General features: G+C 47.0%; 1 protein-coding gene across 1 annotated transcript in view; it reads right to left on the bottom strand.

Moving 5' to 3' along the window:
* Window positions 1-3425, bottom strand: part of NRK (Nik related kinase) — a 74036-nt gene extending 70611 nt beyond the window's left edge. The window contains exon 1 of the mRNA XM_070951778.1: window positions 3369-3425. Coding sequence (XP_070807879.1) covers window positions 3369-3425 — 57 coding nt within the window. The remainder of the gene's footprint in view (window positions 1-3368) is intronic.
* Window positions 3426-14203: the final 10778 nt, after the last annotated feature.

Below are 14203 nucleotides of genomic sequence, written 5' to 3'. Positions count from 1 at the left end.
TAGTAAAAAAAAATTGGATTTCACCACTGGGGTATCTATACATAATTTTGTATTTATTAATTTATCTTGTCATGTTTATGTAGTTTGTAAAATTGGAGGGGGTGACCCTTTAAGAGTTGTAGGCATATTAGAAATTTCATTTTTAGTGTGTGCCCATTAATGTACATTTCAAAGTGACAATGAAGTCGTTCGATTCTAAAATAGCTACTTGGAAGAGTTACTTATATGACCATTTTTCACTCTTGCCTCACAGTCACGTGATCCAAATTCAGATGCTTGGCAACTGACTCACATTTACGGCGGTGGCATTGTTCCCGGTGGGGGGAGGCAACCCAAGTCAGATTCACTTAACAACCGGGTTACTAACTGAACGACTGCCGTGATACGCTTCACAACCGTGGCAAGAAAGGTCGTAAAGCGAGACACAACTCACTCAAGAATCATCTGGTTCAACTTTGGTGCTCGTTCAAATTTGTTTCAAACTTCAAATAAATTTCAAATTTGGAAGTCCATTGCCGTCGTAAATCAGGAGATAAATCTCGTGTGTCTGGATTTAAGCTGCGCTGACTGACCTCGGGGGGGGGATTCCTCGGAGATCTTCTCCCTCCTGCGTTGTGCAAAGAAGTAGAGGACACAACCACACACGCTCAGCCTTTGCAGACTGCCAATTTGTATCGGGGACGTGCAATGTAAGAGTTTTTTTCCCAGCGAGCTCGGGGAAAGCAGTGTGTACGATTTGCAAGGAACAAAAGGGCCAGCCACAGAAAAACAGCTGTAGGATTTCCCCTTGCAACCATGGGTGGGAAGGAGATTTTTCACCCCCTCACACCTCCCCCCAAGATCCTTTGAAGGGGGGAAGCCAGCAACCGAACCCAGCTTCTGTGCCCCCCCCACCCTCACCCCAAGATCCTTTAAAGGATCTATCCAATGGTGGGATTCAGCCAGTTCGCACCGATTCAGGAGAACCGGTTGTTAAATTTCTAAGCAGTTCGGAGAATCGGTTCTTGGAAGAAAATCTTATTTTGTTTTTTCCCCCACTCTACAGGGCTAATCCTGTAAGGAAGGCAGGAAGGAAACATTCTGGTGGTGTTTCTAGCCTAATCTTTATTGCCCTGCTTACAGAAACTGCCTCTCTGGTTAACCCTTATTACATTGTAACAGTAAGGTGACGCGCCCATTGACGTGAGTGACATTGAATTGGCCACGCCCACACGGTCACATGACCACCGAGCCACACCTACCCAGCTGGTCATTAGGGCAGAGAACCAGTTATTAAAATTATCTGAATCCCACCACTGGATCTATCTAACAAAATGAAATTCAGTGTAGAGAAAAGTAAAGTCTTACACTTAGGCAAGAAAATCCAAAAGGACACATATAAACTGGGTGAAACCAGGCTTAATAGAAGTAACTGGGAGAGGGATCTTGGAGTCTTAGTGGACAACCAGTTAAATAGGAGCCAACAGTGAATGGCAGCAGCCAAAAATGCCAATGCAATCCTAAATTGCATTAACAGAGGGATACAATCAAGATCAGTTGAGGTATTAATGCCACTCTATAAAGCCTTAGTAAGACCACACCTAGAGTACTGCATCCAGTTTTGGTCACCACACTATAAAAAAAGATGTTGAGACTCTAGAAAGAGTGCAGAAAAGAGCAACAAAGATGATTAGAGGACTGGAGACTAAAACATACGATGAACGGTTGCAGGAACTGGGCCTGGCTAGTCTAGTGAAGAGAAGGACCAGGGGAGACAGGATAGCATCTTCCAATATTTGAGGGGCTGCCACAGAGAGGAGGAAGGGGGTCAAGCTATTCTCCAAGGCACCCGAAGGCCAGACAAGGAGCAATGGATGGAAAATGATCAAGGGGAGATTCAACCTGGAAATAAGGAGAATTTTTCTGACCGTGAGAACCATCAACTGATGGAACAGAAATTGCCTTCGGAAGTTGTGGGAGCTTCATCACTGGAAGCTTTCCCAGAAGAGACTGGATGGCCATCTGTCAGAAATGGTATAAGCCAGGGTCTCCTGCTTGGGCAGGGGGTTGGACTAGATGACCTACAAGGTCCCTTCCAACTCTATTAATCTGTTAAACCTTTGAACGGGGGGGGGGGGGAAGCCAGCCACCGAGCTAATCGGTAGGAAGCTTCTCAGACGTGATGGACTTGATTGAAGGCTAAGGCTGAAAAGTCGGCCTTGTCAGCCACGTTGTGCCCCCTCTGATTAAGGCCAACGGCCAACAAAAGTAACAAGAGCCAAGGAAGAGAGTCCGAGAGTCCAGCACTGATGATGTTGCCTAGTTGGGTAATAAAACGTCTGCAAGAAAACCAGCAAGCTCAGAGAAGACGAAAGAAGAGGCAAGGAGGGCTTGAGTTCATTCATCAGTAACAAGAGGATAGTAGTCACTGGTTAGCCGTCAAGGAGCCCCAGGTTCAAATCCCATTTCTGTCCAACCGATCTCGCAGGGTTGTGGGGAGGATAAACAGGGGAAGGTGGGCTCACTTTTTTTGAGGGTGGAAACATAGGAAGGGAATGGAATGGGAAGGGAATCCCCCTTTTTTACTTTTTACTTTTTCTCTTTCACCCTCTCTTTCCCTTCCTCTCCCTCCCCCTTTTCCTCTCTCTTTCTCTCTCCTCTCTCTCCCTCCGTCCCTCCCTCTCCCTCTCCCTCTCCCCCTCCCTCTTTCTCTCTTCCTCTCAACTTCTCTCTCTCCCTCTTTCACCCTCTTTCTCTCCCTCCCTTTTCTCTTTCCCTCCCTCTCTCTTTCTCTCTTCCTCTCAACTTCTCTCTCTCCCTCTTTCACCCTCTTTCTCTCCCTCCCTTTTCTCTTTCCCTCCCTCTCTCTTTCTCTCTTCCTCTCAACTTCTCTCTCTCCCTCTTTCACCCTCTCTCTTCCTCCCCCCTCCTCCCTCTTTCTCTCTCTTTCACCTTCTCTCTTTCTCTTCCTCTCCCTCCCCCCCCTCTCTCTCCACTCTCGCTGTCTCCCTCTGCACATGTCTGTCTGTCTGTCTCCCCTCCCCTCTCCCCCTCCCCCCCTCCCCCCCCCCCCCCCTCTCTCTCTCTGTACACGTGTATCTGTGTCTCTGTCTCTCCCAGGCTGGCAGTTGTGTGTCTGGCTACTGCCCAACCTCCTCAAAAGTTAACTGGGTCACTGACAACTTTGGCGGCCGCCGTTCCCACGACCTTTAACCAAACCGGGTCCTATTCCAGCCCTTGGCATGGTCTCGCCTTAGACGCGTGTTTGCCCAAAGTCCAGGACTCCAGTTGCACTGCGGGGGTCGTGGGAACGCAGCAGCCCCGCTTCTCTCCCTCCCTCCCTCCCCCCTCTTCCATCTGCTCTCCCGTCCCAGGCAGGAGCCGCTTACCCGGAGCGCTCCGAGATCGGTGTTATCCAAGCTCCGCGCCGCGCAGTCGCTGGCCATGGCTCAGAGGATGCTGGCAGCCTCCGGGCTGCGCGTTGCTGCAGAGGAGCGGGGCGAGCGCGGGGCTGGGTCGGCGGTTTTAGCGGACCGAGCCGTGGTCCATGGCCGGGGAACGGCCGGCGGGACCCAGCGCAGGAAGCCGGACATGCAGAGCCGGGAAAAAACGGGAGGAGAAAAAGAAAGAGAAAGGAAAGGAAGGAAGGAAGGAAGGAAGGAGAAGAAAAAGAAGAAGAAGAAGAAGAAACTTTTCTTCTTCCTTCCCTTCCCTTCCTTTCCGCCCCGCCCGCAGTCAGAGGGCGAGGACCCAGCGGCTCCGCCGTCCAGATTCTTGCAAGGACAACAACTTTCGCGCAGACATTTCCTCGGGAAAAAGTTTGCGAGGAAGTGACGTGGGCTGGGGTGGGGGGGAGGGGTGGTGCAACAGCTGGGCCGGCTGGGTGGGGGTGGGGGGAAGAGGGCAGGGGGCAGCTGCAGAAGGGAGGATGGTGAGGGGGGGGTCGGCTCCTGGGATGCCCCGGTTGGCTCCTCTCTCCGTTACCCGGGAAGTTGGGCTGTTCACACAACCGCTTTTTTCTCCTGCTTGCTGCATCAAAGCCATTTGCACAGGGCAGGCGCTCCGGGTTAACGGGGAAAGCCCCATCCAAAGGCAAGCAGGGTTAACCCGCCCCAAGCTCTTTCTTTCTTTCTTTCTTTCTTTCTTTCTTTCTTTCTTTCTTTCTTTCTTTCTTTCTTTTCTTTCTTTCTTTCTTTCTTTCTTTCTCTTTCTTCCCTCCCTCCGTCCCTTTCTTCCTCCTTTCCTTTTCTCTTTCCTTCCTTCCTTCTTTCTTTCTTTCTTTTACTTTCCTTCCTTCCTTTTCCCTTGTCCCCTTTCTTTCTTTCTTTCTTTCTTTCTTTCTTTCTTTCTTCTTTCTTCCTTCCTTCCTTTTCTCTTTTCTTCTTTCTTTCTTCCCCCCTCCCTCCCTTTCTTCCTCCATTCCTTTTCTTTCTTTCTTTCTTTCTTTCTTTCTTTCTTTCTTTCTTTCTTTCTTTCTTTCTTTTCTTCCCTCCCTCCCTCCCTTTCTTCCTCCTTTCCTTTTCTCTTTCCTTCCTTCCTTCTTTCTTTCTTTCTTTCTTTCTTTTACTTTCCTTCCTTCCTTTTCTCTTGTCCCTTTTCTTTCTTTCTTTCTTTCTTTTCTTTCTTTCTTTCTTTCTTTCTTTCTTTCTTCTTTCTTCCTTCCTTCCTTTTCTCTTTTCTTCTTTCTTTCTTCCCCCCTCCCTCCCTTTCTTCCTCCTTTCCTTTTCTCTTTTCCTCTTTCTTTCTTTCTTTCTTTCTTTCTTTCTTTCTTTCTTTCTTTCTCTTTCCTCCCTCCCTCCCTCCCTCCTTTCTTCTTCTCTTCTTCTTTCTTTCTTTCTTTTTCTTTCATTCTTTCTTTCTTTTTTCTTCCCTCCCTCCCTCCCTCCTTTCCTTTTCTCTTTTCTTCTTTCTTTTTTCTTTCTTTTTTCCTCTTTCTTTCTCTTTCTCTCTCTCTCTCCTTTCTTTCTTTCCAGCAAACATCCCTAATACTCTTCCATCCTCCTACTTTCCCCACAACAACCCTGTGAGGTGGACTGTGTGTATGTGTGGAGAGAGAGAGAGAGAGGGAGGGAGGGAGAGAGAGGGGGGGAGAAGGGGAGAGGGAGACAGGGAGAGAGAGGGGGGAGAGAGGGAGAGAGAGAGAGGGAGAGAAGGAAAGAGTGAGAGAGAGGGGGCAGAGAGAGGGAGAGGGAGAGGGAGAGAAAGAGGGAGGGAGAGAGAGGGAGAGAGAGAGGGGGGGAGAAGGAGAGAGAGAAGGGGGAGAAGGGGGAGGGAGGGAGGGAGGGAGGGAGGGAGGGAGGGAGGGAGGGAGAGAGAGAGAGAGAGAGAGAGAGAGAGAGAGAGAGAGAGAAGCCCAAAGTTGCCCAATTGGCTTTCCTGCCTAAGGCAGAACTACTACTGGGACCTTAATCTCCAGCCAAAGAAAAGCTGAGGATTCTGCAACCTGTAGTTGCAATATGGCTGGCTGGTTAAGCAAAGCTTCTTGTGACCCCAGGCCAAGATTGGTGTCAGGGAAAAACTTGCAAAAACTGAATATTTCTGCTCCTGTTACTGGGTGTCTGTTACTTTTCACCCAATATGGGTCAGGCTTTAAAGGCAGACCTATCTCCTTTCTACTTATGACTATAACCTTGTTGCTTGTATCTTTACGATTTATATTGTGTTATTTAGTTTCCTAGTATGATTTTGATTGCTTATTTGGTATCCTATGACTATCACTAAGTGTTGCATCTCATGATTCATGATGAATGTATTTTTATGATGACTACGATCACAATTAAGAGATGCGGTGGCTCAGTGGCTAAGATGCTGAGCTTGTCAGTCAAAAGGTCGGCAGTTCAGCGGTTCGAATAAAAGGGTTGACAGCATCCAGAAAATAAATCCACACCACCGCCCAGATCATTGACCAACTAACTAGGAAAACTGACAAAGTGAATTCTGAAGCCCCTCCTTTTCATGGAGCCCAACTCCTTTCCCCCACCCAAAAATCATCAAAGCCTTTCTGAGACCCCCACCCCACCCCATTCCCATGGGGAGGGAGGGGGGATTTCTGTGTCTTACCCCAGCTTCCTTCGCTGCAGGAAAGAGCGTCCCCGGCTCAAACCACAAAAACAGCTACCCCCTGCCCACACTCAGGGCGTGTACATGTGGGCTAACCTACTTTCTAGAAGTGACACAGAGGTGCAAGTAAGGCTCAAGTTCATTGTTGGAATTATAACTCTGGGGCAGATATAGATAGATAGATAGATAGAGAGAGAGAGAGAGAGAGGGGGGGGAGAAAGGGGGGAGAAGGGGAGAGGGAGACAGGGAGGAAGAGAGAGGGAGAGAAGGAGAGAGGGAGAAGGAGAGAAAGGGGGAGAAGGGGAGAGGGAGAGAAGGAAAGAGGGAGAGGGAGAGAGGGAGAGGGAGGGAGGGAGAGAAAGAGGGAGGGAGAGAGGGAGAGAGAGAGAGGGAGAGAAGGAAAGAGTGAGAGAGGTGGCAGAGAGAGGGAGAGGGGAGAGAGGGAGAGAAAGAGGGAGGGAGAGAGAGGGGGAGAGAGAGGGGGAGAAGGAGAGAGAGAATGGGGAGAAGGGGGGGAGGGGGAGAGAGAGGGAGAGAGAGAGGGAGAGAAGGAAAAGGGAGAGATAGAGAGAGGGAGAGAGAGAGAGGGAGAGAGGGAGAGGCGGAGAAGGCGGGAGAGGGAGGGAGGGAGAGAAAGAGAGAGGGAGAGAGAGAGAGGGAGAGAAGGAAAGAGTGAGAGAGGTGGCAGAGAGAGGGAGAGGGAGAGAGGGAGAGAAAGAGGGAGGGAGAGAGAGGGGGAGAGAGAGGGGGAGAAGGAGAGAGAGAATGGGGAGAAGGGGGAGGGAGAGAGAGAGGGAGAGAAGGAAAAGGGAGAGATAGAGAGAGGGAGAGAGAGAGAGGGAGAGGCGGAGAAGGGGAGAGGGAGAGAGGGAGAGAGAGAGGGAGGAAGAGGGAGGGAGAGAGGGAGAGAGAGAGAGGAGGATGTAACTGTAGATATAGAGGTAGACACACACACCTTAAAAAAATAACGACGCTAACACAGAGGAGCAAATAACAGGCTGAAGACTTCCTGACAGAGAAGCTAAAATTAGAGAAGGAAGTTTTTTTTTTTTTTTTTTTGCATACAGCAAAAAAAGTGTTTAACTTTGGCCTGGGCCCTGCTAAAGAGGAGCCAGTTTGGAAGAAAATGGCACGCTCTGGCCTAAAGAAAGTCTGCCCACCTGTATTAAATTATATTTTTATTTATTTATTTTTTATCCACTTTGTTCGTTTATAAATAACTCAAGGCGGCGGATATGCTTAATGCTTCTTCGTTCCTCCTGTTTTTCCTCACAACAGCCCTGTGAGGCGGGTGGAAAGAGAGGGAGTGGGCCGAAGTCACCCAGCTGGCTTTCGTGACTAAGACAGGACTAGAACTCACAACTCATAACTCCTGGTCTAAGACGGGACTTGAACTCACAACTCATAACTCCTGGGTGGCCCAAGGTCACCCAGTTGGATTTCATGAGTAAGGTCTCCTGGCTATTGGCCCAAAGTTACCCAGATGGCTTTCATGCCTAAGGCGGAACTAGAACTCACCGTCTCCTGCAGAGCTGGGTTTCAGCAGGTTCTGACCAGTTCTGGAGAACCTGGTAGCGGAAATTTTGTGTAGTTCGGAGAACCGGTAGTAAAAATTCTGACTGGTCCCGCCCTCATCTATTCTCTGCCTCCTCCCGAGTCCCAGCTGATCGGGAGGAACTGGGGATTTTGCAGTAACCTTTCCTGGAATGGGGAGGGAATGGAGATTTTACAGTATCCTTCCTCTGCCATGCCCACCAAGCCACGCCCACAGAACCGGTAGTAAAAAAATTTGAACCCCCCCCCCCCACTGGTCTCCTAGTGATTGGCCCAAATTCACCCAGATGGGTTTCATGCCTAAGGCAGGACTAGAACTCACTGTCTCCCAGTTTTTAAGCCAGCATCTTAACTACACCAAACTGACTCTACACTAGACCAAATTAAAGTAAGTAAGTAAGTAAGGTAAGTAAGTAAGTAAGTAAGTAAGTAAGTAATTAAGTAAGAAATAAAAAGGAAGGAAGGAAGAAGCTTTTTTAGCTTTTTAAATTGTCAATGGGTTTTAGTTTGAATGTTTTAAATTTTGGGCCAAAGTCATGTAATTCTTTTAAAAATTTTAAATTTTGTATTGGTATGTGTTTTAGTTCTGGCTGTGCACCGCCCTGAGTCCACTAGGAGAAGGGCGGTATATAAATTGAATAAAAATATAAATATAAAAAAAAATAAAAAAAATGAAAGAAAGAGGAAGAAAGAAAGAAAGAAAGAAAGAAGAAGAAAGAAAGAAAAGAAAGAAAGAAAGAAAGAAAGAAAAGAAAGAAAGAAAAGATAAGAAGATAAGATGCCAGTGTTAAACACTTCAAGATGTCGACTTCAGGAAAGGAAGTGAGAAAAGGAACTTCATTGACTTCAGCCAAGGGCCTGTTATTTCGCTCCTTCTCCTGATATTTTTCTTGCTATTATATCCCTCCAGAGCAGGGAGCACGTTTATTTTTATATAAGCCTGAACATTTTATTTATTTATTTATTTATATCGAATTTATATACCGCCCTTCTCCCTGAGGACTCAGGGTGGTGTACAGCCAAAGTAAAAACATAAACTACAAACATTAAAATACAATTAAAAAGATATATATATATATGTAGGTCTTTGGTTATTCGGGTCTTCTCCCACGTAAAATTGGAAGTGTCTTGGCGACGTTTCGACGAAGTCTCATTCGTCATCTTCAGGCTGGTGTTCTCGGCTTCGTGCTTCCAGAAGATGACGAATGAGACTTCGTCGAAACGTCGCCAAGACACTTCCAATTTTACGTGGGAGAAGACCCGAATAACCAAAGACCTACATACAAACACCCGCGAAAACCTGAGAAAACATATATATATATATATATATATATATATATATATATATATATATATATATATATATATATATATATATTTGGCCCCATAATTAAAAGCAATGACAAACCAATTAAAAACATTTTTAAAAGTGTTAAAAAACATCAAGAGAACAAGAACTGAGAAAACCACCATGGCTTAAAACGAAAGCAGCACCTTCTGCAAAAAAAAAGTGTGTGGCTCTCACATTCTGCAAAGCCGCAAACTCCTGAGGTTGCCGCAATGGTGACTTTTGGCAGCTCCCTCCTGAGTATTCTCGCTGGAGAAGGGGAGAGACACCCCCACCCCACCCTTCCTGGGACACTCCCACCAACCCTGCCTGTAAGGAGGATGCTAAGAACTGAGGTTCCTCTTGGGCCGATTCTCTCTGCCACCACGCTCTGTCCCAGCTCTTTTTATAGTAATAGAGTTGCTTGTTTGTTTGTTTGTTTTATTAGATTTATATACCCGCCCTACTCCCGAAGGACTCAGGGTGGTAAACAGGTACAAAATAAAATACATAGATACAAAAGTTAAAAGACATAATTAAAACCAGATTAAATAATTTAGCCCGAGACAATTAAAAATCCCAATAATTTAAAACAGATTAAAATTTCGATTTAAAAGAATTTTAAAAACAGGGGAGAAAATTAGGCCAGGCCGGCTTGCTGGAATAGGAGAGTCTTAAGAGCACGGCGGAAAGTGCGCAGATCTGGGATCCTCCGTATCTCCGGGGGGGAGCTCATTCCAGATAGTAGGTGCCCCCACAGAGAAGGCCCTCCCCTGGGGGCCGCTAGTCGACATTATTTAGCTGACGGCACCCGGAGGAGCCCCTCTCTATGAGAGAGTACCGGCCGGTGGGAGGCTGCTTGTGGTAGTAGGCGGGTCCCATAAATAACCAGGTCCTAAGCCATGGAGCGCTCTAAAGGTGGTAACCAAAACCTTGAAGCGCACCCGGAAGACCACTGGGAGCCAGTGCAGCTCGCGCAGGAGAGGTGTCACACGGGAGCGCCATGTTGCTCCCATAACCACCTGAGCGGCCGCACTCTGCACCAGTTGGAGCCTCTGGGTGCTCCTCAAGGGGAGGAGAGCGTTGCAGTAGTTGGAAAGGACCTTGGAGGTCATCTGGTCCAACCCCCTGCTCGTGCGGGAGACCTGTGTTAGGGATTCGAACCGCCGACCTGCCGACCCTTTCTGATCGACGAGCTCAGTGTCTTAGCCACCGAGCCACCTGGTCAGCTCTGTTCTTCTGCATTCTGCAGGCTGAAATGCTTAGCTGCCCCCTAACCCAGTTCTTTTGGGGAAATGTATCAGAAACCAGCCAGCCTTCCCTCTCGTTTAAGGGGGAAGCAAACATGGCCAGATCTCATGCCTTTGCGTTTTTTTTTTTCGACCTCGCCAGACGTCTCGTGACCCACAACAGTTGGAAATGGGGACTGTTGTGGTTTTGAGTCAGCACACACATATACATACCACAGACGGGAATGTAAGCTCCGTAAGATGTTTTCTAGAAAGACAAAAGAGTCGACACTTTCGATGACTCCACCGCTTTCTTTGTTCGCGGGACGGTCCTTGGCCACAATACAAAGAAGGTTGGGTTTGACTTCAGCCTCTCTGATCTTCCCAGCCTTTAACCTAAAACCTCGTAGACGGCCCTCACTCTGTCAAGGACCTAGGGGTATTCATTTCAAAAGATCTAAGCCCCAGAGCTCACCGGTAACAGCATTGCCAAAAAGGCATTAAGAGTTGTTAACCTAATTTTGGGAAGCTTCTTCTCTGGTAACATTGTACCAGATGAATAAACCAGGGCATACAAAACCTTTGCCAGACCAGTTCTTGAATACAGCTCGTCTGCCTGGAATCCGCACTGTATATTGGACATTAATACAATTGAGCGAGTCCAGAGATGTTTCACGAGAGGAGTACTCCACTCCTCTTCTCACAACAGAATACTTTATACAGGCACCAAGACAAATTCCTTGTGTGTCTAATCACACTTGGCCAATAAAGAATTCTATTCTATTCTATTCTATTCTATTCTATTCTATTCTATTCTATTCTATTCTATTCTATTCTATTCTATTCTATTCTATTCTATTCTATTCTATCCTATCCTACCCTACCCTACCCCTACCCTACCCTACCCTACCCTACCCTACCCCTACTCTACTCTACTCTATTCCACCAGTCTTGAAATGTTGGGCTTAAGACAACCTAAAATTATGCCGTCTACAATCTGACCTAAGTTTAGTACACAAAATTATCTGCTCCAATGTCTTACCTGTCAATGACTACTTCAGCTTCAACTGCAATAATACACAGGCAAACAGTAGATACTCACTCATAATAAACCGCTCCAAACTCGATTGTAGAAATTATGACTTCAGCAACAGAGTGGTCGATGCCTGGAATGCACTACCAGACTCTGTGGTTTCTCCCCCAAACCCCCAAAACTTTAACCTTAGACTGTCTACTGTTGACCTCACCCCCATTCCTAAGAGGTCTTTAAGGGGCATGCATAAGCTCACCATCGTGCCTTCTGTCCCTGTCCTACTGTCCCCATTTATTAGTACTCATTTATTATGTATATACTTATACCTGTTTTATACTTATATGTGTATATGTTATGTTTATACTTATACTTATTTTCTCATACATGCTTGACAAATAATAATAAATAAATAAAATAAAATAAATAAAACACATCCGATCTGATTTAACTTCTGGGGGAATCAACTAAACTCACTGGTTGCCCCTCAATTGCAGAGAAAAAGAAGCTGAGCTCGGGGGGGAAAAAAACAACCCATAATGAAGATCCAAAGGGATTTCCTGAAAATTCTCCATTTTGCCCTTAAAAAAAAAAAATCTTACTAAGAAAAAAAAACACACACACACCTTGATTTCAAATGAACTTGCTCATTTCCTGGTCAGGAAAACAGGGATTCAGAGGAAGTGTGCAAGGAAATGGATAACTGCAAATCCAGTGAGGGAAGTGGCGGGACCCTCCCTGGGGGAAAGAGGGGGGGGTCTGGAAGTCCTAGGCCTCTCAGACCCAGAGCTGGCTGTTTACATGTCTGCAGAAAGTATATATTTTGTTTGTTTGCTTGTTTGCTCCTGGAAAAGGATCCTGTGAGAGTTGGCTGCTAGTTGAGAAAGCAGAGGGAAAGTTAGGGCACCTCTTCTTCTATTCAAGCAGCCCATCTTTTTTTTTTCAGAGTTCTGCTCGAAAGGTGTTGTCACACAAAAAGAGTTGACTCATTTAAATTTAATGCAGTGGCATTCTTTATTCAGGTCATGCGAGGGAGGGGAGGAAGACAGAAGAAGGATGAAAGGAAGGGAGGGAGGCAGATGAGAAAGAGGGAGGGATGGAGGGAGGAAGACGGAGGGAGGGAGGAAGAGATGAGAGGGAGGAAGACAGAAGAAGGATGAAAGGGAGGGAGGCAGATGAGAAAGAGGGAGGGATGGAGGGAGGAAGACAGATGGAGGGAGGGAGGAAGAGATGAGAGGGAGGAAGACAGAAGAAGGATGAAAGGGAGGGAGGGAGGCAGATGAGAAAGAGGGAGGGATGGAGGGAGGAAGACAGATGGAGGGAGGGAGGAAGAGATGAGAGGAAGGAAGACAGAAGAAGGATGAAAGGGAGGGAGGAAGGCAGATGAGAAAGGGAGAGACGGAGGGAGGAAGACAGATGGAGGAGGAAGAAAGATGAGAGGGAGGGGAGGGAGGGAGGAAGGAAGAGATGGAAGGAGGGAGAGATGAGAGGGAAGGAGGGAGGAAGACAGAGAAGAAGGATGAAAGCAAGGGAGGGAGGGAGGAAGACAGATGGAGGGAGGGAGGAAGAGATGAGAGGGAGGAAGACAGAAGAAGGATGAAAGGGAGGGAGGGAGGCAGATGAGAAAGAGGGAGGGAGGGAGGAAGACAGATGGAGGGAGGAAGAAAGATGAGAGGGAGGGGAGGGAGGGAGGAAGGAAGACAGATGAAAGGAGGGAGAGATGAGAGGGAGGGAGGGAGGAAGACAGAGAAGAAGGATGAAAGCAAGGGAGGGGAGGGAGGTAGATGGAGGGGGAGGGAGGGAGGAAGACAGAGGGAGGAAGGAAGGACGACAGATGGAGGGAGAGAGGGAGGATGAAGAGAGGGAGGGAGGGAGGAACAAAGACAGAAGGGAGGGAGGGAGGGAAGAGAGGGAAGAAGAAAGGAAGGAGGGGAGGGAGGAGGATAGAAAAGGAAGAAAGGGAGAGGGAAAAGGAAGAATGGAAAAATGGAAAAGAGGAGAGGAGAGGAGAGGAAGGTGGTACAGACAGGTGAGGTCCGAAGCATCTCTTCAGAACGATTTATGAGGTATGGAGAGCTTTAGCCTAAATATGGTCTTCCATAAAAACACCCCTAGTTGAAATATTGGGGAGGCCTTCAAAAGAGAGAAGGGGAGGCCTTCCTGCACTATTCACTGCAAAACTGAGGCACCAAGTTCCTCGCGTGGGACAGGATGACATGGCTTAAGGAACCGCTCCTTATTCTGGAATAAAATGTGGTATTTCCTTTTCAAGGTAATAAAGAACAGAGTTGTTTCTTTCTTATTTCCACACCCCCCCCCCCTTTGCGGGAGACATAGCATTAAGTGTGGAAAGCCATTTTAATTTAACTTGCCATCTGTTTAAATTGCTCGAGACTTTATTGTTCTCCAGCTCAGCTTTCTTAAATGCTATATTGTAAAATTACTTAAAAAAAAAAGAAAAAGAAAGAGCCAGCCTTCAAGACTATATTACTCATGAGAAATGCTAGAGGAACCAATGAGACAAATAACCTGGCAAACCAATTTAAGACTCATTAATTATTGGTTGCAACTAACTTAAATGCGCCCTGTTCCTTAGGCATTCTCCGAGCGTAGGAAGGCTGCCTATAAATATATTAATTAAATAAATATAACATAGCATAGCATAGCCCATTCCAATCAAAAAGGGATGGTGTGTGCCGGCACCATTTTATTTTTCCAAGCCGTACAAATGTGATTCTTGTTCCGGAATTTTTCTGGTAGAAAATCCAAGGAAGAAAAAAAAAATATTGGGTGTGGAAAAAAACAAAAACCCAGCTGTATACAAAATTGTGGGCAGCTGGATGTGTATATTAATTTGCCTCCGTGCAGGAGTGGGCTTCAAAAATTTTAGCAAGGGGTTCTCTGCCCGGGTGCTGGGTGGGCATGGCCATGGTGGGTGTGGCCTAGTCACACTCCTGCACCACAGTGGGGGGGATGGAGACGGGAGGGGGACAGACATTTTTGCCCTCCCCGGGCTCCGGAGGC

This window comes from Pituophis catenifer, unplaced genomic scaffold (assembly GCF_029215685.1).
Source record: "Pituophis catenifer annectens isolate HBS135680 unplaced genomic scaffold, rPitCat1.0.hap2 SCAF_11, whole genome shotgun sequence".
Lineage (NCBI taxonomy): Eukaryota > Metazoa > Chordata > Lepidosauria > Squamata > Colubridae > Pituophis > Pituophis catenifer.
This window is presented reverse-complemented; position numbering and strand designations above follow the sequence as displayed.